The 25711-nt window shown below is 45.7% G+C and overlaps 1 protein-coding gene across 1 annotated transcript in view; it reads left to right on the top strand.

Annotated features, from left to right (window-relative positions):
• The window catches only part of ANO2 (anoctamin 2), a 498883-nt gene that overhangs the window by 2538 nt on the left and 470634 nt on the right, over positions 1–25711 (top strand). The window contains exon 2 of the mRNA XM_063928499.1: positions 16161–16324. Coding sequence (XP_063784569.1) covers positions 16161–16324 — 164 coding nt within the window. The remainder of the gene's footprint in view (positions 1–16160; positions 16325–25711) is intronic.

Raw genomic sequence — 25711 nt, 5'->3', positions numbered from 1 at the left:
ATGCCATTTTTCACTTTATAATGGGCAACTGGTCATTTTTACTGCGGCCAAATTCTCTCCTTACTTCAGAGGTGCAATACATCAAATTCCTAATAATTATTTGTGTTTACGAGAGTATTTTCTTTGTGAATATCAAATGTTATGCTGGATGGGTGGAACTGTTACTATAACAAAATGTAGATGATTTGAAGAATTCTAAGAACTGTTCTGTAAGGAAACGCTTCATGTAAAACGTGGCAGCACAGGCTGTCACTGAATCTGTCTTGAGTCTAAATCTGAGTCTAGATCTATGTTTCTATCACGTGGACACTTGAGGAAAGATTACTTTACAGAAAGGGTAGTGGATAGGTGGAATAGCCTCCCATCACAGGTGGTAGAGGCTAAGACAGTAGAGCAAATTAAACATACTTGGGATAGACATAAGAATAGCCTTACAAAGAACTAAGGATCAGATAGGGTCGAGGTTACCAAAAGGTAAAAATGGGCAGACTAGATGGGCCAAGTTGTTCTTATCTGCCGTCAATTTCTCTGTTTCTATGTGCAGAATAATTCATGTCCTGATTCATCTATATTCACATTAAATCTGCTGAGTTGAATGTAAGCCAGTTTTGAGAACATACAGTTCTTAATGGTGTCAGCCAACACTGTACTTGTTGATGTACATTGTGTCGCTTTAATGTGGCGGGTAGGATGTTGCATCACTGCCTTTCACTTGTTATTCAGGAAGTTCTTCTGCAGCCATTATTTAGCATGACGCAATGAGTAAAGACACACTTCTGCAGTTATCCAGAGTCCTGTGGTGATTTGCATACAGACCACTTCACAGTACTAATGGTATGTTACTGTATGTTGCCCACAGAAGACCCACTGACAAAGGACATGGGGCAGATGTTTAAAACCTTTGCGAGAGATAAAGTTGTCCAATGTAACTGATCCGCTTCTGTTATTTTATAAACTGTGATAGATATATGATAGCCACTGTACTGTAGAAGCTGGTTGATTGCTCTCGAAGGTTTGATACATATCCCCTATATTATGATGTTGTACTACTGCAATAGACCATTATAAATAAATAAAATTGTTATGCTAATGAGACAACAATCCATATTCTATTATTAATGCATAAATACTTTACATTACTGCAGAGTTAGTAAATTTGGTATTGGAAATGTAAGATTTTTTCTTTTGACGGACTGCGATGGGACTGTCACACTCCTGTGATCCTGGATTGTGCATATTCCAAATTATTTAGGTGCAATGATGCAAAGTCTTAAAAAGCCCATGGACCTCTCTACCAACAACTATCTCGCCTCCGGAACCTTTCTATGAACCCATGCCCCCTGCATAGAATAGATATTATCCCTGTTGATATGCATGTACTCTTTTGTGATGTATACAGTTGATAAATAGTAGACACCAGTGGAAAGAAGTCTTTGAAAGCACATTGGTTGGATAGACTTAAACAGGATCTTGTGGCAGTGCACAGATTGTACAGCCGTGCTCACAGTAAAGGTGGGTACACACTAGTAGATATATCTGCAGATCAATTGATCTGCAGATATATCTATGGACGGATCGGGCAGTGTGTTGAGCATACACACTGCCCGATCCGTCGGGGACTGAAGTCATGAACTGGGCGGGCGTGTACACAGGCCCGCCCAGTTCACCTGTCAATCACCGCCGGCCGCCGCAGCATGTGTACGGGCGGTCGGCCGACCGCCCCGTACACACACAGCGACGCGCCAAAATATCGGTAGATATATTGGCCGTCGGCTGTGCTGCGCGGCCGACGCTATACGTCTGTGAACTACGCAGTTCACAGGCGTATCGGCCGTACACACTGGCCGACGGTCCCGCGATATATCGGCCGTTCAAGAGAACGGCCGATATATCGACCAGTGTGTACAGGCCTTAACACCAGTAGCAGTGGAGATGGAGCAGAGCATTCAGCGGACTAGCCTGTCATGAATATGTAGCGGTAAATCTATAGGGTACTTTGCTGTGCCCACTGTTACAAAAATTATATGTAGACTTAGTGTTTCTTTTCTTTATCTGTTTGACTTGGGGATGTGGGTGCAGGTCCAATGTATCTCTACGCAGGGTCGAAACTAGGAATTTTGTCACCGGGGGCAAGGCAGAAAATTGTCTGTCTCTCTGCGGCAGCCTGTTCTCCCTATCCTCCTCTGGGGTCTCTACAGAAGTTTGTACCCCCCATTTCCCGTATCTTCTCCTTGCTCCTCCTTAAGGCAGCAGCGGCAGCAGGCTCCTCACACACTGTTCTTCAGCGCGTGTAATGGCATGACGTCACTCGTGCTATGTACATAGGAAAAAAAAACTTTTATTGTGCTGGGTGATCCCTGTCCCTCTATGCCTGCTCCCTGCTGATTAGACCAGTGGCACAGGTACAGCCATGTAGCCCGGTCACAATCATTGGACTGGACATCAGCTAAAAATGGGTCAGGGGAGCTCTGACTGGGGAGGGGGTGCCTGAGAGAGGGGGCCTGGGGGTACTCACCCACTGTAGTCCCCGTTATTCCAGCCCTGGTCTAACCTCTGAAGCCTAGCCCCATGAAGGCATGCTTCTGACTCATCATGAGATTCCCCACTTTTTGTCTCTGACTGTCTTGGCGCCCCCTCAAATATGGCGTCTCCCCCCAGTTGTGGCCCTGCTCTGTGGAATCTTGTACATCAGTCAGATCTCACATAGTAACACACAGGGCGGGATGTACTAAGCGGAGAATGCGGCAAATCCCCATTTACCGCATTGTCCTAATGTACAAAGCCTCGGCCATCAGGTCAATGCAGTGAGGGGATAGCCAGCTTTTGCTGGCGATACCCCATAGAAGCCTATGGTCTTCTCTCAGCATCGCTGGTGTGAGGGAACCGATCGGATCCCTCTCAGCATGCCCTGCGGCCGGCCCGTCATTCTACACATGCGGAGAATGACTTCGAGGGCCGAAACCCAGATGTGAGGTACCTGCCGGGGATCGCGAAGGGCAGCTCTTATCGGGAGAGCTGTCCTTCGCAATGCCTATCGCATATGTTAGTATATATATGATTAGCATTGTGACGATCGGCGGTGATGTCTATTAGTACATCCCGCCCACAGTCTCATTTATTAATATACAGTATATTTCTCTAATCCCTTAGGTGTATTTGAGACTCACGTTGCAATGCAATCTATCTGTCATCATTTCGTACACACACATTGGGAGGAAGCCAGGAACAACTTCTAGGGGCAGATTTATCAAAGCTTGGGGAGAGATAAAGTGGAGAGAGATAAAATACCAACTAATTGTCTGCTGTCATTTTAAAGGTATGACAGGAGCTGATTGGTTACCTCTGGGTTAGTCTCAGAGGTAAATCTCAAGGTGCAACCATCTCCTCTTCAAGTGGCTCTCTCCCCTAGCTGACATGAGAGTGAATAGCGACTGGGGGTGTGGCTTCACTCTGGGCATAAAAAATGCTGAAAATGACAGCACACAATGGAAACCCATTACAGATAACAACAAATATACTATGTATCCAAGTGGATTGGGAAAGGAAAAAATATTGCACATTGTGCTTACCTTCCAACGTACCAATTTCAGCAAGACAGTTTTTGGGTACTGTCTTGCTGTCCTGCCTGTGGGCCACCGTGTTCCGTGGGCAGGGGAGGTTGGGAGGCATTCTGTCACTGATGCTCTGCATAGCATGCACACGTCACCCACACTCTGCTGGGAGAGGCTAGGTGCTGCCCAGCAGTTCCGGAGCTCTGGGAAAGCCCCCAGCTTGACAACTTACAAGGACGTGACTGTTAAATGTCATGTGCCAGGGAGTGGCCTTGTGGGCACAATGAGTCCCAATAGGAGATTTTCATGTAGTAAGAAAACACTTAAGACTGAGTAAGGCACATGGTCAAAGCTACAGCACAGCAACTGGCCAAGCATATGTCTTATGCTGTCCCTTCACCTGGAGGGAAAAGCAGCCTCTCTCATTACATCATGACTAAGCAGAATGCCTTGTGCTTAGTCATGATGTAATCTGCTACCGTGACTGCACTGAGAGATTGAGCGGACCTCTATGAGACTGATGCGAACATCTGATATAGCTTAATTGATGAACAAACATAAACGTCACACGGTCAGATGCATCCGCACATAACTCACACTCACTTATCTAAATAAATAAGGACGCTGACAACTGAAATATGTCATGAAAGGGGTCAGCTTTTTATTTATTGAGAGGAAGGCCTATTAAAAACTGGACTCAGATGCAAGAAATCCCTCTCTAACTAAGGTGGCGGGGAGAAGAATGATTAGAACTTGCACGAAGATAAATAACATAATGAAAATATCACATATAAAATAAAACATATAAAACACTTATAAATATCAAATAATAAACAAAATATATGTTGAAGGGCTTTCTGCCCATATGTTCAAGGATCGGCCTTCTGCCACCATCCCTGACCATCCAGAATCCAATCCAACCACGGGCCATCTGCCCCCACATGGCCAGGGTCAACCTCCTGCCACTACCCCTGACCATGACACAACTCGTAAGGGCAGAGATAACACTCAACCCCTACAGGGATAAAAAATTGGGCCACAAGCCCCAAGAGCCACATATGAGAATACACAACTATAGCATATGGGCCCACCTGGTCCAGTGATGCCCATAGCTTAAAACACTAAGCACATATAACAAACTTCTAATCAAAAACCTTAAGGAAATAAGCCTAATAAATCAAAGGTTAACTAACCGTTCTGAACAGGCCAACTGCCAGCTTCCTCCAAACCAATCGGTCATCAACTGCAACATGTGCCTTCTAATTTCGCACCTGACATCAAGGCCCAATCTCACCACCAAATCGTTGCCTCCCAAATGAACAATCAGAAACAATGGAAAACCAAACCGGGATGCCGAGGACACTAACAGTTCGCGAAGACCTTCCCACCTGAGGCCCCTATGGCCCAGCCATCGCATAAGTTGGAGCTCTGGGAAACTCCTAACATCGGTGACTACCGGAGATACAGAAAGCTAATAAACAAATGAATGTCCAACCACCCAAATTATTTGCAGATCTAACCGCCGTCCTGTAAAATAATGGTGTAAGAAAAACATTAATAAGTTTGACGAAACATGTAAAATGGGAAGTGAAAACACCCTAACCGTGGAAGGGGGGGATGTGGGTCGCCCAATTTGACTTGAGGCAAAAAACACAAACATCCGTCAGCCGGCAGAAGCCGTAATTAAAACCGACGGTAAAACAAAGAATTCCTCATGCCAACCGCAATTGCAAAAGGCGATTGCGATGAGTGGCTACTCCTCAAAGGGGCGCACTGCGAGGAAAAGGCCTGATATAGTGCCTGACTGCACCAGACCTCCAACTACCCACTGCCCGGATATCGAACTCGGACCAACCCGCCACAGCGGCAGCTGCAGCAGCACCGATGCGGAAAGAGTGAGTCCCAGAGTCGACTGGGGAAAGACCCAGGTGCAATATACAACGTTTCAAGACTGACCGTAGTTGATAACTAGTCAATGGGGAACCGTCACTGTGTACAAGCCACCCATCAGGTGAATGAGGCCACAAGCCCAAATAAACCTCAGCCGCGACCACCGGACAAATGCGGCGCTCGCTGCCACGACCCATTCGGACCCACTGCCCCCTGCCAACTACGTCAGCCTTTGAGTGCTGTATCTTGCACCACAAACCGTCGGGACGTACAACGACATGGCTAGCCAGCATGGGTGAAGCTACTGTTCGAGAAACTAACACCAGCTCACCCACCCTGAACTCTCCATGGTAAGCCATCACAAAGGCCATTTTGAAGAGACGAACATCGTAGCCTGAAGAACAAATCTTCCTCAGCGACCCTAAAATTAATCTCAACAAGGAACCATCGATCGGCCGCCTTCTGTCAGGCAAAGGTGGGACCACCCTTGCCCATCCTTTTAGAACCCTCGTAAGGAAAACGGACTTAGTAAAGTCCCTCTCCCCACAAAGACGCAAAAAATATGAAATGCCCGCGAGAACCCGTCCGACGTAAGCGCGCGACTTCCCGTCGACATAAAAACGCCACACTTAGGCAAGAATCAAGTCATAAAAGTTCTTACCACTATGGCCCCTCTCCAGCAGGAAATGATTCCAATGCTCCCACGATGCCAAATAGGCCGCAAACGTCGCAGGAGCCAAGGACCTGTGAGCTAGGTCCTCCAGTCCTGATGGATAACCTGCCACACATAATCAGGACACTCATCACCCAATGGACGTACAGAAGGAGCCAACCATCTAAAACGTTCCCAATCAAAACAGGAAAGGACATCAGCAATGTCATTACGCACTCCTGGTACATGCTTGGCTCGCAACGTGATGTTGTTCACCAAGCATGTCAATATGATTTGCACAATGACCCTCAGGACTGGTAGGGAGGTAGATTTCTGTCTATTAATGGCAAAAACTACTCCCAAATTGTCGCACCAAAAAACAACCTCCCTATTCCGCAGGCAATGACACCATCATTCCAAAGCCACCATGATAGGAATAATTTCGAGTAACAGCTTATTCCTTATCAACCGATTGCTCACCCAATCGTCCGGCCAACGCGCCACACACCATCTACCCGCGAAATAAGCACCAAAACTGCAGGCACCCGCCACATCCCTAAAGAGCTCTAATACGGTATTTGGAACGGCACTCTCCTGCCATAAATACACCCCATTCAACTGGAAAAGAAAGGCATCCCAAATGCGCAGATCCCTGCAGATTTCCAGAGATAAGCGCAAGAAATGGTTTAACTGTTGCCCTTTCCAATTTCCTACAGAACACTTTACCCATAGGGATCACCCTGCAAGCAAAATTAAACAAGCCCAAGAGAGATTGAGACTGCTTAAGAGTGAGTTTTCCTGTCGCAAGCACAAACAAAATTCCATATGGAGACGCCCGACTGTATCGGGAAGCCTGCACAAACCTGCCTGAGTATCGATTTGAATACCCAAATACACCAAGGACTCCATAGAACCCCCGTTCTTGTCCGCTGCTATTGGAACTCCAAAAGACTCAAACAATGTCAGTGACTTGTCAAGCAAAATCTTACAATGATCTGAATTCGGGGGACTTATCAGCAGAAAATCATCCAAATAGTGCATAATCCCCCATTCCCCAGTGGCCTCTTGCAAACACCATTGCAAGAAGGTACTAAACCGCTCAAAATACCCACAAGAAAATGAGCAACTCATGGGCAGGCATCTGTCGACATAGAAGCCGTTGTCTAACTGAAAACTCATAAACCAAAAGGCCGACAGATGTAAGGGTAGAAGACGAAAAGCCGATTCCACATCCAACTTTCACATAAGATCCTCATGACCGAACAATCTGACGATCTTCAAAGCCGGGTCAAAAGATAAATAAACCACTCGACAATGCTCATCTGGAATGGACATGAAAGATGCTGAATGAGCCTAAACTAGCCGGCAACCTTTTTTTCAGCAGTCGTATCTGGAATATTGAACATGGTTTCGGAGACTATCATTTTTTGTTTCCAATGTGTTGTCAGAAATGACTAATTTTTAGCCATCTTTCTGCCAAATGTAAAGCTATAAGAGCAGCAGTGATAGAGAGACTTCCTGTTTGGTGCTGCATGGAGTAGCGGGATCAGTACTAAATGCCGCCGGCCGGAATTCCGGCAATCGAAATACCGACGCCGGAATCCCGACCACACAATCCCGACAGGGGTGGCGAGCGGAACGCAGCCCCTTGCGGGCTCGCTTCGCTCGCCACGCTGCGAGCACGGTGCCTCGCTACGCTCGGCACACTATTATATTCTCCCTCTATGGGTGTCATGGACACCCACGGAGGGAGAATATGTCGGGATTGTGGCGGTCGGGATTCCGGCGTCGGTATTTCGACAGCCGGGATTCCGGCCGGCGGCATCTTGACCGCATCCCCGGAGTAGCAGCTCCCAGAGCCAGCTCCAGTGCCAGCCACCTATCTACCCTGCTACATGCCATTTCCAGGCATCTAACAGCACCCCATACCTGCCTCAGGTTGCCCCCCTGTGTATGGATCGCTTCGTGGCCGGAATGCCAGGGAAATCAGCCCGTTCGTGGCCCGATCCTGATCGCGGGTCCACATCCAAAATGGCACCTGCCACTCAGCCTGATGCCGGGGACCCTGCCTCTGGACCACAAGCTGACGGACCTGCTTCAAAAAAGTCAGGTAAACAGCCTCCCAACGCTGAGCAGCCCCCTGACCTCCCTCTGCCCTACCAAGATATAGTTAAAGCAGTGAGACAGTGCAACCCCTGCTACAGGAGCAAGTACAGACACATGCTGCAGCTTTGCAACAAGCAGTTACTGATATAAATAGTCAGTGTAAAATACTTGCTAAACGTATCTCTCATGTTAAACACACTGCTGGGGAAAATTTCCAAGCTATAGCTGACATGAAGGAGGGAATGATCAAGTTACATGATTCTGCTGCAATGGTGAGGGCGAAGTTGGACGATCTCGAGAACACATCCTCCGTCTGATTGGCCTTCCGGAAGCCATCAAAGGACCCGCGTTGTATGACTTTCTGCGTAATACCCTGCCTGATTTATTGGGGATACCTGACATTTGTTCCGATTTAGTTGTGGAAAGGGCCCACAGGACGGGTCCTGCGCGTATGTCTTCCTCTGCCTCTGCTAGACCCAGACCGGTGCTGTTTCGATGCCTCAACTTCTTACACAAAGAAGCCCTGTGGTCTGCATCACGCAAGAAGAAGGATCTCATTTGGGAAGAATCTCGGCTCTTAGTGTTCCAAGACTATTCCCCTGAGCTTACCAGGTTGCGTAAAGCTTTCCCCCCTACCTGTTCTAAACTGGCCCAAGCAGGGCGTAAGTTCGCCTTGCTATACCCCGCGAGATTGCGGGTATTTGAAGGTGCCTCATTTAAAGATTTCACAGTTCCTGAGGATGCAGAGGCATGTATCTCCGAAGCAAATCGTTCCGACAATGAGGCTGACTGACTATGTTGACCCAGGAATTTCACGGATAATGTGTAATTTTCCAATTTACACGTGATAGTTGTTCGTTTCTGCAGTGCCCTTGTCATTTTATTTTTCCCTAATGTTTTGGATGTGGTCTTGCAGTCATGTACACCTTGTCTGACTCTGGACATGTCTTCAGACAGGGGCAGTCTCCGTACTGTTCTCTCCTTTCCTGTGGTCATATATTTATGTTTGGGTAACCGGTACTCCCTTTATTGATTATGATAGGTGGTGGTGGCTAGGAGTGAGTACCTCCATGCTGCATAGTGCAAGGCCTTCCTTGCCTGCTGTGAAGTCTCTTGAAGAGAGAATTCAGCGTTTTCCAAGCAAGGAATTCTCTGAAACTGTGTTTTTTGTTTTACTGTTAATATGTTTATGTGTTGTTTTGGTGTGGCTGGCAGGGCCGGTTCTGGGGCTTTGCGCGCCCCGGGCGGCAATGGGGGGCGTGGCTTCGTACAGGGGGCGTGGTAATTTACGCCCCCTGTACAGACTACTGTAGCGCTCTGAAATGTGCTGCCCGCTGCCGCTGGCCGCTGTGAAGCCCTTCGTGGAGAGGTCCTTTAATGTGCGGTGCGCGATGACGTCATCGCACACCGCACAGTAAAGGACCTCTCCACGAAGGGAAACTCTAGTTTTCCTTCACAGCGGCAGCGGGGGCACAGCAGAAGCGGATCTTGCCCTGGTGCGGCGCCCTCCGGATGGCGCCGGCGCCCTCCGTAAGGCGGCGCCCCGGGCAAAAGTCCTGCTTGCCCGTGGCAAGATCCGCTACTGGTGGCTGGGTATGTCTGGTTGTCTTGTGTCCCCCCCTCCCCCCCTCCTCCACCTTCCTCAGGTTCCCCCCAGTATTTCCTTACTTTTCTGTTCACGAATTGATATTATTATTACACTGTTTTATATATTGTCTGTCTGTCTTTCTCAATATAAGACGGATTTATGGCTACTCTTAAAGTAGCGACCTGGAATGTCGGTGGTATACACTCACCGATCAAAAGAAAAAAATGTCTTATGTACCTGAATAAATGGAAGCTAGATTTTGTACTCTTGCAGGAAACACATCTCCTCTAACCTGAAGCCCAAAAATTGGGTACTTTAGGCTGGCGTGTTCTTTCTGATGCTCCCTATTCCACAAAAGCTAGAGGTGTTATGATTCTAGCCAGATCCCGACTCCCGATCCAGATAATAACATCTGTCCCAGACCCAGAAGGCCGGTTTATAGTACAGGAAATTGATGTTTATAATATGAGATATGTTTTCTGTGCCATTTATACCCCCAATAAGTACTCTAAACAATTTATCCGCCTACTCATTTCAAAACTTCTCCCGTATTCATCTATGCCATTAATTATAGGCGAGGATTTCAATATGATATCCTCGAAAATACTGGATACTAATTCTTCCACACACTCGAGATCCCCCCCAAAGCTTAGTATTCCATATATAATGCAACAATTGAAGACTACTGATGTATGGAGATTCTTTCACCCTACGGAGAAGGAATTTACATGTCTCTCTGCCGCTCATCATACATTATCACGTATAGACTTCCTCCTATTGTCTGATTCTTTAATCCCCAGTTTGGTGCAGACTAGTATAGAACCTATGGCCATCTCTGATCATTCTTTGGTTTGGGTGGAATTTTCTACTTCTCTGGATGTGGGTGCTTTTAGGAGGTGGCGATTTCCTACTGTTTTTGCCTCCTCTGTTTCCTTTAGGGAACAATTGATAGTGTTTCGGGAGGACTTTCAAAAGGAAAATGCTGACATGGCTCTAACTGACCCTTAACTTTTTTGGCAGGCTGCAAAAGCTGTTCTTCGAGGTCGTATAATAGAATTTGTATCTCGCCGCAAAAAGCAGTTTGCTACCACTTTTAAATTAGCCCAACAGACATTGACTGAGACTACTTTTAAGACAAAACCCACATTATCCTCCAGACGTCTCTACCTTGCAGCTAAAACCCACTTTGAGGCCACTTTAAAAACCTTAGGAGATAGACATGCCTTCCATAAAAATCATAGGTTTCACCGTTTTGGAAATAAAACAGGATGACTGTTATCAAATTTATTAAAGGGAGTTTCTCCAGACTCGCTTATACAGGTGCTTACACGCCATGATATTTCCCTTGCTACAGAATCTAGAGATATAGCGGCTGTGCTTTCCGGTTTTTACTCCGATATATATGCAACCCCCCAGATTGATTTGGATTCTAAATCTTCTTTTTGGCAGTCTCTGCAGTTTCCGGTTCTTGATTCTTCTCTGGCTAATGGCATCTGTGCTCCAATTACTCTTCCAGAAGTTGAGAAAGCAATAAGGTCTCTGAAGCCAGTTAAGACTCCAGGTCCCGATGGTTTTTCAGGGGAATTTTATAAAATCCTACATTCTCACATAGTGACAACCCTGACGGACGTGTTCAACGTTATTTTGTGTTCCCATAAAATCCCACGATACTTTAATGACGCCATGATTCGTCTTCTCCCTAAACCGGGGAAAGACCTTAATCTCCCGGGCAGCTATAGGCCCATCTCACTACTTAATGTAGATTACAAATTATTCTCAAAATTTTTAGCAGACAGATTAAAACCCCTTTTACCCTCTTTAATTCATATGGACCAGACTGGATTTATCACTGGGCGGCACTCCTCTAACAATATTCGAAAAGTCCTGGCTGCGGCGCACTGGGTGAGGCTCAGTGGGGACCAGAACCCACACTTTATATTGTCTATAGATGCTGAGAAAGCTTTTGATTTAGTCAGTTGGGATCATCTGTTTACTACGTTATCACACTTTGGGTTTCCGCTGGGCCTCTGCAGTGTGCTGCAGACCCTGTATGCCTCCTCGAGCTCACGTATACTCTGCAATGGCTATCTCTCTGAACCAGTGCAATTGCATAGAGGTACCCGACAGGGCTGCCCCCTATCCCACTTACTGTTCGCCCTAGCTATAGAGCCTCTGGCTGTAGCTTTGAGAGAACTCCCGCAGTTTTCTGGTATTTCTATCGGTCATCAAGAATTGAAATTAAGCCTTTTTGCTGACGACATGTTATTGTTTATTACAGACCCCCACAAATCGATACCAGCCATAATGTCCTTGCTATTCAAGTTCGGCTCCTTTGCTGGATATAGAATTAACATGTCTAAATCCGAACTTTTACCACTTAACCCCTCCTCATTACACAAGGCCTCCTCTCCTGTCCACACTTAAATACTTGGGTATCCTTATCCCTATAGAGCTTTCAAATCTTTATTCAGTTCATTTTTCTCCTATCCTGACTAAAGTGTCGCAATCTTTATTTTCTTGGTCTCCTTACTAGGTAGAGTAGCCGTACTAAAAAGCATCATAATCCCTAAGATTTCTTATGCTCTTCAATTATTACCTCTTCAACTTAACAAGGCTGATCTTCTTGCTTATGACAGACTATTCATGAAATTTTTATGGAGTGGAAAACGAACCTGCATAGCACTATCCAAACTCAAGCTTAAGAAACCCAATGGGGTCTAGCGGTACCGGATTTAGCAGCGTTCTCCAGGGCAGTTTTCTTTTAGATACCTTTCAGATTGGCTATTAGTGTCTTCCACCTATGCTAACTATGATATTGAACAATCCCTTGTGGCACCGTATAATCTGCGTGCACTGATACATGCCCCCAAAAATCTGTTACCCTTAAGTGTCAAGAACAATATACTATTTTGGGATACTTACCAAGCTTGGGGGACCATAAATTTTGCCTTAGATAGACATCCTGGGCAATCTAGATTTATTCAATTTTTGGGCAACCCTTGTTTTACACCGGATTTGGAAAACATCAGGTTTCAAAATTGGAAACAGAAAGGTATAGCGGTGGTGAGAGATGTTTTTGAGCCAGGAGGTGTTCTGTACTCCTTTTAGGACCTAGTGGAGAAGTTTGGACTCCATTGCTCAGACTTTTTTAAGTATCTCCAACTTCGCCACTATGTCCAGTCCTTACCGCCTGTGTGGAGGTCCGAGGATGAGCCTGATCCCCTGGTAGCTTTGCTCACTAGGATGAACAAACAACGTTTTAAGACCCAATGGATTTACTGGGACCTACTACCTACGGGTAATAAGTAAAATAAGATGTGGTTACTTTGGTCACAGAGGTGGAGTGTTGATTTTTCCCGGGATGTAGCTTGGGCAGATATCTTTAAAGTTGTACCAAGTGTTACACTCTTCCCAACTGCAGGAAACTTATTACAAGTTTTTACACAGAGCCTATATATCGCCGGGAAGGCGGAAACATATGGTTCCTGCGGAATCAGGCAGGTGCCCCAAGTGTAAGGCACCAGATGCCTCCTTTATGCATAATTTCTGGCATTGCCCCAAGATAATGAAGTTTTGGCACAAGGTACAATGGTACATAAGCCACACTTTTGGTATTAACATCCCCCTGACTCCCGATTCCTTTCTGGGCATGTTTGGAACTTACCTCGCTCTCTCTCAAATTTTATTCCCCTATTATGGGTGATTCTTACAGTTGGGAAGAAACTGATTTTAACTCAATGGATCTGTGCATCCCCCCCAAGGTTGGAAGTTTTGAAATCCTCTTTGATAACACTATTATACTTCGAGAGGCAATCCACCTTGCCAGATTTAGGTACCAAAGTAATCCACTTTTTTAAGAAATGGGGCCCCCTGGTGGAATCCTTAGCTCCTTTGCAGCACACTCATATATTACAACTGCCTGATGGCCTTTCGTTGACATCTTACAAAACTGTGTCTGATGACTGATCATTTTGTCTATTTGTTCTGTTATTGCCCCAATATATGTTTTAAAAAAACAAAAAATAATTTATTCTCTTTTTGACTACTGGTAGGGGAGTCCTGATCTCCTCAGGCCCCCCCCCCCTCTTCCCTTTTTTTCGTCTGTGTGTCTTGTGGTATGAATGTGTGGTTGAATGTTCTTTCGAATTTGTTTATTTCATTGGTTATGTGTATTGCCATTCTTTATATCTCTGGGGAGTTGTTTGAAGAATACGATTTTGAGATGACGGTTTATGATCCCCTCCATCTTATCACATTCTGATTTGTACAATTCTAATGCTACATGGCTTTTTGATACCGATTGTCTGTTTGTATTCATTATTGAAAAATTCTCAATAAAAACATTTAAAAAAAAAAAAGAGCAGTGGTGATGTTACTGGGGCGGTGTGCTGACAATCACTTTCATGTGTTGTGGCTCCTAGTATAGTGGTTGAGGTGCTATCGGGAGTAATGTGTGATTTAGGGGTCTATTTACTAAGCCTTGGATGGAGATAAAGTCGCTGGAGACAAAGGGGGTCATTCCGAGTTGTTCGCTCGCAAGCTGCTTTTAGCAGCTTTACACACGCTAAGCCGACGCCTACTGGGAGTGAATCTTAGCTTCCTAAAATTGCGAACGAAAGATTCGCAATATAGTGAAAAGACTTCTCTGTGCAGTTTCTGAGTAGCTCGAGACTTACTCGGCATCTGCGATCAGTTCAGTGCTTGTCGTTCCTGGTTTGACGTCACAAACACACCCAGCGTTCGCCCAGACACTCCTCCGTTTCTCCAGCCACTCCCGCGTTTTTCCCAGAAACGGTAGCGTTTTTTCGCACACACCCATAAAACGGTTAGTTTCCGCCCAGAAACACCCACTTCCTGTCAATCACATTACGATCACCAGAACAAAGAAAAAACCGTGAGTAAAATTCCTAACTGCATAGCAAATTTACTTGGCGCAGTCGCAGTGCGGACATTGCGCATGCGCACTAAGCGGAAAATCGCTGCGATGCGAAAAAATTTACCGAGCGAACAACTCGGAATGACCCCCAAAGTAACAGCCAATCAGCTCCTAACTACCATGTCAAGGGCTGTGTTTGAAAAATGACAGTTAGGAGCCGATAGGCTGGTACTTTATCTCCAGTGACTTTATCTCCATCCGAGGCTTAGTAAATAGACCCCTTAGAGGCTGATTTAAGAAGAGTTTAACAACTAGTAGCATCGGGCCTTATCCAGATGCTGTTGAAACTTCGATGGTGTCGCAACTGAGCAATTGTAGGCAGACTGCGCATGCGTCACGACCAAGGTACATTTGTGTTGCCGCTCACAGTGAGGAATCAGTTGTAGAGTGTTTGACAGGAAGAGGCCATTTGAGGGAGGTAACGGGGAGTGTCTGAACAAATACAGGCATGTCATGACCATTTTCGGGGTGTGTCTTGGTGCACAACTGCGATCTCGTGCCCATAAAACATGGCATCATCATCGCAGCTCCCACCGCCATTTTGCACAACCATGTGCACTCAGGCAGTCTCTGCTCCTTGTATCTGTGCCGCAGTTGCAACAGAGTACGCAGTTGCTGGGCATGTTGCGATGGCTTCGGTGGGCATCGCTGTTCACTTGTGGCAGCTGCTACACTGCCGATGCCTCGCAGTTCCATCACTAAAAAAGATCACAGCTGTGTTGGCATGGCGACCGCATCTGAATAAGGCCCAGTATTAAGACGTTAATAAATCAGGGTTTTATTTCACCGAATACTACTACTGATAAAGAACATTTTTTCTTGTTATAGTAGAGTGTGACTTAGAAAAAGACTGTAAGAGAGAGGTAGGAAGGAGGTGACTGATGCTGTAAAGGGATCCTGTCATGTGACCCTCACTCAGGATCCCGGCGGTCACCATGTCGACGCCGGGAATCGGGATCCCAGGCGATCAAAAGCCCTACAGTCGGCATGCTGGACTAACAAGGATTATTCCCACTTGTGGGTGTCCACGACACTCATAGAATGGGAATAGAACCTGTGGCAAGCGCAGTGAGCTGCCGAGCCCGCTGCTTTATTTGCGCTGGACCCCCCCCCCCCTCCCACCCGCCGGAATTGTGCAGCCGGGATCGGTATGCTGACCGCCTGGATCCCCACCGCCGGTCATCCAGCCCCGACACGCTACAAATGTTAGAAGGACTCAAGGTTACACTAAGGTTTCTAAAAGTGTTCACAATTATATGTAAACACTTCAGTTTTGATCAAAGGAATGGGGCAGACATGCTGTCAGATTTTTGTTAAGTAAAAATAATCATTCGTGTTTTTTTATGTATTTTATCTTAGCATTGCACGTACACAAGTTCTGATGTCCAGTAGTTGATTTAGTAGCACTTAAAATTTTTAACTTTGTTTCTTTTGTAGACATTCCTTTATCTGTTAATAAACTGAACAATGGGCAGCAACAAAAACCAGCCACCCGGAACCACAACGCCCAACGGAAATCAAAGTATCTCACAGTCCCTTATCAGGGGAACGTCAATGGTGCTTTCGATCCATCTTGTTGCATTGACGGCCATCATAACTCGGTAAGTGAATTGTTTTTGGTGCAAACATCATCTTAGTGTTTGTATTCTGTCTAACAGGTTGGTCAGAATATCCTGGTGCAGTAGCTGCAAGATAGTAAGGAGCACAATTAGTACATACAGACACATTAGTACAGTGCAAAGATAATTGTGTGACCTGCTGCGTGCTTAGGGTGGCGGCATATGCTACGGTTTAGCAGTAGTGCAATTGCAGCTAAAGGATCTAGTGTTCACAGCACTGAGCTTCATAGGGAGCAATATAAATGTTGGGGGGATGCTCGTCTGTAGTCAGACAGTGATTGAGCTCTGAGGACGCTACATGCAAGAAGCTGTGAGTTTAATTGTCATTGTCACTTCAGTATGTCACCACTATGGATGCAATGGGGTTTTCCAGCTGGAGGGTCACAATAATTAAAAGTGCAACTCATCACACCCACCCCTGTGTAATAATAGTTACCGTGCGGCTGTTGGGAGAGTTGCGGCTGCAGCGCCAGAGTTGGGTCCTCTCACCTCCTGCCCCCCCCCCCCCCCCCCCCATTTAATCTGGCTCTGACAGCAATAATATAATGGAGAGAAAATCATTAATCATATTATACACAGTCGAGTCACATTATTATGACCACCAACTAATAGCGAGAGTAACCATCGTGCGCAGCACGGACAGCGGCTAGACCGGCTGGGAGTGACTCGATAAGGTGCTGGTAGGTCAGTACAGGTACATTTTGACGGTGAGCTGCTCCACTGTAGCGTATCGTTCGGCCCTCACGCACCTTCGTAGCCGATATTCACCTCTCACATAAGTGGCACGTAGTACGCCGCAGTTTCCACGCTGGTTATTCACAATGGTGCCATTTGTCCAGTCAGGGTACGTCTTCACAGCCGCAGCACGCGACCAGTTCACAAACTGCGCTGTTTCCGAAATACTGCCACCCGTGGCCCGAAAGCTTATTGCCCACCATAGCAACGAGTGATGTGTGTGCAGACGGCCTATCACACCTTATATACCAACCAAGCCAGTGGATGACACGTGATGTACATTATGGACTGCGCGCTGCCAACATCATATGTAGGAGGTGGTCATAATAATGTGGCTTGACCATGTATAATGGGCGGGCGTGATGGGAGAGAAGAAGAGAGAGAAAATAAGGTGTGTATACAGCTGTGTGCACTTACATCTAGCTTCCCTGCACGTTAAACAGCCCTTCTAGTCACACTGAATAGCGCAGAGTGTCTTTGTTTAAGTGCGACTTTTTCCATAAAAATTCATATTATTTGCAAAATTATGTGACTATGTCGCACTAGCAGACTCTGTTGATTAACATGATATGTGGCATGCCTATATTCTGTGTGCGACCGCGGCTGTATCTGCATATGAAATGCTACGTTACAGAGATTTTCTCGCACACAGACTAAAGGCATGCTGTATATAATTTTAATTAGCAGAGTCTGCTTGTGCTTCATATTTGCATAGTGAGGCAAATTAGATGCCCTACGCTAAAGGAGTTGCACGTTATCTGTCAGCTCACCCACGCCAGGCATCTCCCACTACGTGGTGTTTTAAGGCAAGATGTATGAGGACACATCTATATATAAGAGAAGGAGTGGGGGACATTTGCTAGACATAATAGAATGGTGTATATATGAATTTATACAGTATATATAGATAGATATATACAGCGCTGCCCGAGAGGAGGGCCCCCGTTTTCAGTGCCCTGGGCCCCACAAAGGATTAATCCGTCCCTGACCCAGGCCTCAGACTGCCCTCAAGTTACTACTGGATTTATAGATATCTTTAATCAAGGAATTCCATTCTTAGTTTAATATGTATCTATGTGGTCTATTCAATTCCCACAAGGTCCTGATAGCATCATTACATGTTACCTTTTAGTGTGATCTTAAGGAAATTCTCACACCTATTAAGAGCAGAAATTATCACCAGTACTGTGCGCAGAAGCATAATACGCAAGACTACTCTGGAACCTCACAGATATGAATCATCCTCTGTACCTTTTCCTTGGTGTCAGGGCCGGCAACAGGAGGGGTCAAAGGGGACACCTGTACCAGGCCCTAAGATTTCTGTTGCCAGCCCTTCTTGGTGTGGTAAGTGAGTGTACTGTAGCACACACCTGTATTTAGAAATTGACCATTAGAAATAAGCCTTTATTTTACAGAAATCTGAGCGACACAACACAAACAAAACAAAAACTAACAGCAAAACAGATCACAATTATGGACCAGTAGAGGAACTCCCTATTTACATATTCCAACGACAACAATGTTAAACAAACGATTAATTTGAATTTAAAAATTCAAAATAATTTCTGTTCTTTATTCACTAAACACGTCACCGTGTATATCTGCTGTGTTTCTATGTATTGTTTACTTGAGGTATATAATCCAAAGTCTCAGGTAAACGGTAAGGCACATTCATTTGTACAGCTTAATAATTACTTTCAAGGTAAGAGCATTTTTTTTCTTCCCAACCCTAGTCCTCCTGGGACAGGAGCTGCCTCACATTCTCAGTGTCTCTATGGAGACATCTCTTACTGGGAAGATTAGGTGCCAAGGCAATAAGAGAACAGCGCCCAGATTTACTCTGCACCGACACAGGAGCAAGGACCGACCAGTGATCAGTTACACGGCACATGTAGCTACAGCCCGGGCATTTACTGTCACCAGGCTCCAGAGCAAGCAGATCCTATTTCATTTCACAATGGATTGTGTTTCACGGGTTCTGTATCTATCAAAACCAAGAGGATGACATACACTGAGCTACCGGCTGATTTGTTTTGGTGATTCTATCTCAGAGGAGGGTGGGGAGGGGATATTGTTTCTATTGAATTTCAAAGATGGAACCAGCGAGCCTACAAGGACTGCCAGTAAGTACAGAGGGTGATACGGGAGGGGAGGTTGTCAAAATGGCTACCAGATATATCGAACCAAACAAATCTACACTTACAGTGATAAATAAAAATACTTTAAATCTTTGCTAACACATAGAATATTATAGGTTAATCCAGGAGGCGGTATCATTTATGCAAACTGTAATTTACAGCAATCAAACACTGCGATGTCTATTTGTAGGCTTTATAAACACTGGGTATATTATTATCATCGTCAATAACATCTAATTACAAGTCACAGACACATTCACAGGAACAATGGGAGGCAGGGAGACCCAGGCTGCACTTCCTTCAGGTGCTAGGTACATCCCCAATTATCTCTTCACCACCTGCCTGTGCACCCAGAGGTTTTTTTAGTCTAATACCAGAAGAAGAAAAAAAAGAGAAATTGTTAGAGAATAATATAAAAACCCAGAGTGTCAATCTCTAGCTTGAAGAGAGTAGCAGGAGAATGTCAGCTCATAGGGCCAGTAGAGTAGGACCCAGCAAAAAAACAACCTTGATCAGAGCATGTTATATCAGTAATAACTTATTTCATGTATAAGAAATATAAAGTGGTTTGAAACAATGTCTAAAAATAAATTACTTTGCCCAATGTGGATGTAGGCTCAGGATGGCCATAGACTAACACATTAAGCACACAAATCGCCTAAACAAGGGGCTGGGCAATTTACGGTAATGACTATCCTGTGCCTACATGCACTAAACAATGTCTAGGCAACATGACTGTGCATTGCATGAATTGGCGGAACCATGATTGGGCAGATTAAACATGTTTCATAATCAAGTCCCGGATGTTTCTTTGCTGTTTTTGTTGACCAATTATCATTATCATGTATGCAGTATACAATCATTCACTTTGTTCAGTGGGCCTGATTCCGACCTGACCACAGGTCTGTGTCTACATGCAGTTTCCTGATTTTCGGGAATCTGCGGCTGCGCAAGGTCCACTCTGTGTATGCGCAGAACCGGCCTTGCGATCTCACCAGCACTTCCCCTCTGCTTGATTAACAGGCAGCGCTGTTGAGGGGGTGCAGAGGGGGCGGGGGAGGCCTGCTCTCCCAGAAACGGGGGCCGTTTTCTGGGAGGAGAGAGCCAGGGGTGTGTGTGTTACCATGCAGGGTCCTGGACTCGCAGCCCTTGCTTCCGTGGACCAACTGAGGGAGCTGGAGTTTATTCAGTCGGCCATCTGCATGGAACGCGATGTTGAATCCCCGCTTGCGACATCAGTCACAGTACTGGGATGGCAGCAGTATACAGGAGGCTTCTCTTCTACTGAAACATCTCCTGCATGTCCCTCCTTCAGATGAGATGGAAATACAATGCTGCTTGCATGCAGCAATGCATTTCTGTCCATCTCTAAATCAGGCCCAGTGTACGGTCAGCTTAATAGTTTTGTATATACTACTATTAGCCTCTGCACTATTTGCTGAACTCCCATATTAATGCCTAATGCCACTCACAAAGTTCAGTGTCATAGGACATCATTTAGGAATATTCTAAATGAAGCCCAATCCCAGAAGACTATTTACCTGGGGTCCAGAATTCATGAGATGAGAGAGGTTCTGCTAATTCTAGTGTGTGCCCAATCCAAGTTGCATGGACTTCCTGGCAGTGTGATTTTGGGTGCCAACCCAATGCCTGCGTAAGAAAATGCCAGGTCAGGGGGAAAGTAGAGACTGCTACAGAGACCAGGAGACTCTCCTTGCTCCTACAGGGTAAATCTCCCATATCCAAAATGCTTGGGACCAGAAGTATTTTGGATTTCAGATTTGTTTGTATTTTGGAATATTTGTATACCATAATGAGGTATATCGGGGATGGGACCAAGTCTAAATATGAAATGCATGTATCATATAAAGGGGATGCAGTCATGTTACCGGCGCTTGGGATCCCGGCAGTTAGCATGCCGACGCCGGGATCCCAAATGCTAAAAATGCCTGCAGTTGAAATACTGACCAACAGAGTCTATTCCCACTCGTGAGTGTCCACAACACCCATAGTGAGAATAGAACCTGTGGCGAGAGCAGCGAGCGTCTGAGTCCGCGGCATGGCGAGCACACTGATCCCGCAAGGGGCTTTGTTGCACTGGCCACACTGTTGGTATGCTGACCGCCGGGATCCAGGCAGCTGGCATAACATACCCAACCCATATATAGCACACCTTATACACATAGCCTGAATGTAATTTTAGACAATACTGTATTTTACTAATATTGTGCATGAAACAAAGTTTGTGCTCATTGAACCATCAGAGAAGGTGCCACTATCTCAGTCACATTCAAAGAATGTTAGATTTCGGAATACAGATGTAGCCATGCTCATCTATCTGCGATGCAGCATGTTGCAGCACAGCTTGCATGGCATGCCTAAAGGAATTAATGAAGTGATTGCTGGCTGCAAATAGTTGCAGGCTGGCGCACCATGCAGCACGCTGCATCGCAGTAAAATGAGCATGGCTACATCTGTATTTTGGATATCAGCTATATGGATATTGGAGACTTAGAGCAGGATGTTCTAGAGCAGAAATGCGATAAAAACCCTGTTTTCTGGGTTATGACAGAATTTCCAAATGTACTAAAGCCCCAACGCCGGGGCTCCGATGTAGAGGGTAATGCCAGCTGCACTGTGTGAGGGATCCAAAGTGATCCCTCCTAGCATGTCCCATGGCCTCAGCATCCTTCTGCGCATGCGCAGATGGACTCCCAGGTCATAAACCTAGAAGTCCAGGAACCGGAGCGCATTGCAAAGGTTAGCTCTTATCAGGAAAGCTGTCCTTTGCGATACTAATCACATATGTTAGTGCAGTGGTTCTCAAACTCGGTCCTCAGGACCCCACACAGTGCATGTTTTGCAGGAAACCAAGCAAGTGCACAGGTGTATTCATTACTCACTGACACATTTTAAAAGGTCCACAGGTGGAGCTAATTATGTCACGTGTGATTCTGTGAGGAGACCTGCAAAACATGCACCGTGTGGGGTCCTGAGGACCGAGTTTTAGAACCTGTGTGTTAGTGCATATGCAATTAGTATTGATGCACTCTGTGGCGGGATGTACACCGCAAGGTTAGTACATTCCATCCTCAACCTGTACCAAACTGGCTGCTGTTTCATATGGACACAGGGCCTAATTCAGATCTGATCGCAGCAGCAAATTTGTTAGTTAATGGGCAAAACCATGTGCACTGCAGGGGGGGCAGATGTAACGGGTTCACTACGGCTGGCCGGCGGTCGGGCTCCCGGCGACCAGCATACCGGTGCCGGGAGGCCGACCGCCGGCTTACCGACAGTGTGGCGAGCGCAAATGAGCCCCTTGCGGGCTAGCTGCGCTCGCCACGCTACGGGCACGGTGGCGCGTATTCTCCCTCTATGGGGGTCGTGGACCCCCACGAGGGAAAATAAGTGTCGGTATGCCGGCTGTCGGGCTCCCGGCGCCGGTATACTGAGCGCCGGGAGCCCGACCGCCGGCATACAGAAGACCACCCAGATGTAACATGTACAGAGAGAGAGTGTTAGATTTGGGTGGGGTGTGTTCAAACTGAAATCTAAATTGCAGTATAAAAATAAAGCAGCCAGTATTTACCCTGCACAGAAACAAAATAACCACCCAACTCTAACTCTCTCTGCACATGTTATACTGTATCTGCCCCCCTGCAGTGCAGATGGTTTTTCCCATTAGCTTACAAATTTGCTGCTGCGATCAGATCTGAATTAGGCCCACAGTACTGACCAGGAGCTGGCGATCTGCAACAGATGAGCTCCAAATATTAGGGGAACCTCCGACTCATGTGAACACCTGACCCCAGGTAACTAATCTTCTTGGATCTGGTTTAAGTTAGGATTTATCGCCCACATTTGGAGTTATTCTTCAAGTATATGTTGATCTACTGTACTGTACATAACATTGTTCTTATCAGTAACAATACACTGGTTATCTTTCCGGTTACGGTACTTCTGGCATCTGGTTTGGCTACTTATTACAAATGCCAGAAAAAAATAGTTATATACTGTAGTGCATTCAGGGCCCAGTTCATCTCTGAATGCAATATATATTCACTGATATAATTGTACGCTCTCTTGAAAAATATCTGTAAAATGAGTAAATACATTTGTACCAAATCTTTGGCAATGGTTACGAAGAAAATCACGCCTTTCCAGAATTCAAATACTGTGTTTTGGTTCTAATTTCATGGTTGTGTTTTGGTTTCAGTTTTGATTTGGCAAAATCAGCCATGAGTGGTTCGGTATTGGGATTTTAAATTCCGAATCTTGGGTTTTGGATTTCTTGAAAATGGATAAAAACAGCTAAAATCATGTTATGTTTGCAATCCAAAACTTTTTAAAATCCAAAATTCCGAACTGCGTAAAGATTCTGTCTACCCCTCCCCTTTAGAATGTAAGCTCTCACGAGCAGGGCCCTCTTCCCTCATGTGCTTATCCTTTCTTACTTTAATAATCTTCAACTGCACCAAATCCATCAGTCTTCTGCCACCTGATACTTATTCCAGTGTTATCTGCTGATGTAACTATGTTTATTTACCCTGTACTTGTCCTATACTGTCATCAACTGTAAGTTGCTGTTTTCCTGTTTGATTATTTGTTTATGTACTCTGTAATTGGGCGCTTCGGAACCCTTGTGGCGCCATATAAATAAAGGATAATAATAATAATAATAATAATAATAATAATAATAATCCAAACTGGCATTGATTTGGTTTGGATCTGTAAAATTTGAATGGGGACAGATTTCTAAGGAACCGAATCGCACATCTCTAAAATTATATCTGCTTTAATGGTGTGTACACACGGTGAGATATTTTCTTACGACTTTGACTACATAGTCAAAATCGTAAGAAAAGTTAGAGCAGATCGCAAGGTGAAAGTCACCTTACAATCCCGATTCGATGCCGATGCGCGGTCCCGCGCAGTCGGCATCGTAAGAATAGATAGACTGTGCAGGCAAGTCAATTTTGACTATCTCTATAGAAGAGATAGTCAAAATTGACACTTCGCCAAAATCGCACATAGCCAGTATCGCAAGCACATAATGAGTGTGCTTGCGATACTGACTATGTGCCGACCTAGCCTCTGTCGCATAGTGAAAATCGGGCCTAGCCCAAATCTCACAGTGTGTATGTGCCTTAAGATTCTGGTTTAGATGTACTAATCTTGCGTGGTACATCCCGCGGTACATCCCGCTACACATCGCGGACATAGTATCACAAAGGACAGATCTCCCGATATGAGCTGAACTTGGCAATCAGCGCCAGTCTCTGGACTTCCAGGTTTATGACCCGGGAATCCATCTGCGCATGTGTAGAAGGATGCGGCGGCCGCTGGGGATGCTAAGATAATGTGTAAAGAAACCCATAGGCATTGCAAACCTGGTGTACGCTTAAGTAGATTTGAAAAAGTGGTAAAAAATTGTTGTTTTTTTTACCACAGTTTTGCTTTAGTACTTCCCGCCCACACAGAACACATAGTGTTGATATACAGATGTGTCCTCATACACTGTGGCTTGAGTCGCGCCAAACAGCCCCTCTAGGTGTGCCAAGTCCAAGGCAACTTGACCACCGCTGAGCAACTTTTTTGCTCAAAATGTGCATCTTATCTGTATGCGCAGTGCTGCAATGCAGCGTCTGAGGCTTTTTCTTACACCAGGTTCCATTGTGCTACATCCATATTAATACATTACATGCGTGTAATACTAATTCCTGTCTGGTTAAAGTCCCAGCCCTGCGTCTGTAGTATACTGTCAGTGGTGTTTCGCTGAACATGTGATGCAAATTAGAAGCAAAATGGAAAGAAAAAGACTGCTTGCTACACCTCAAGGAGCGGCTCAGTCATGCGGGGACCCTTGAGCCATATGGCATAAATGCTAGCTGTATGAGGACACTTCTGTAAATCCTCCAATAGAACGTTACGTAAAGATGTGTGTCTAGCATAGTAAGATTAATGCTAGCTTGCTATAAGGATGACACATAAGCTGTATATTGGGGGTCATTCCGACCTGATTGCACGCTAGCTATTTTTTGCAGTGCTGCGATCAGGTCAAAACTCGGCAAAACTGCGCATGTGTATGCACCGCATTGCGCAGGCGCGTTGTACGGGTACAAAGCTGATCGGTGCTGGGCGATGGATTTTGCGAAGAATCCATTCGCACAGCCGATCGCAAGAAGATTGACAGGAAGAAGGTGTTTGTGGGTGTCAACTGACCGTTTTCTGGGAGTGGTTGGAAAAATGCAGGCGTGTCCAAGCGTTTGCAGGGCGGGTGTCTGACGTCAGTTCCGGGACCGGACAGGCTGAAGTGATCGCAGCGGCTGAGTAAGTTCTGACCTACTCAGAGACTGCACAAAACTTTTTTGTACCGCTCGGCTGCACAAGCGTTCGCACACTTGCAAAGCGAAAATACACTCCCCTATAGACGGCGACTATCTGATCGCAGCACTGTAAAAAATAGCTAGCGAGCGATCAACTCGGAAGGACC

The sequence above is a fragment of the Pseudophryne corroboree genome, chromosome 6 (assembly GCF_028390025.1).
Source record: "Pseudophryne corroboree isolate aPseCor3 chromosome 6, aPseCor3.hap2, whole genome shotgun sequence".
Classification (NCBI taxonomy): Eukaryota; Metazoa; Chordata; class Amphibia; order Anura; family Myobatrachidae; genus Pseudophryne; species Pseudophryne corroboree.
This window is presented reverse-complemented; position numbering and strand designations above follow the sequence as displayed.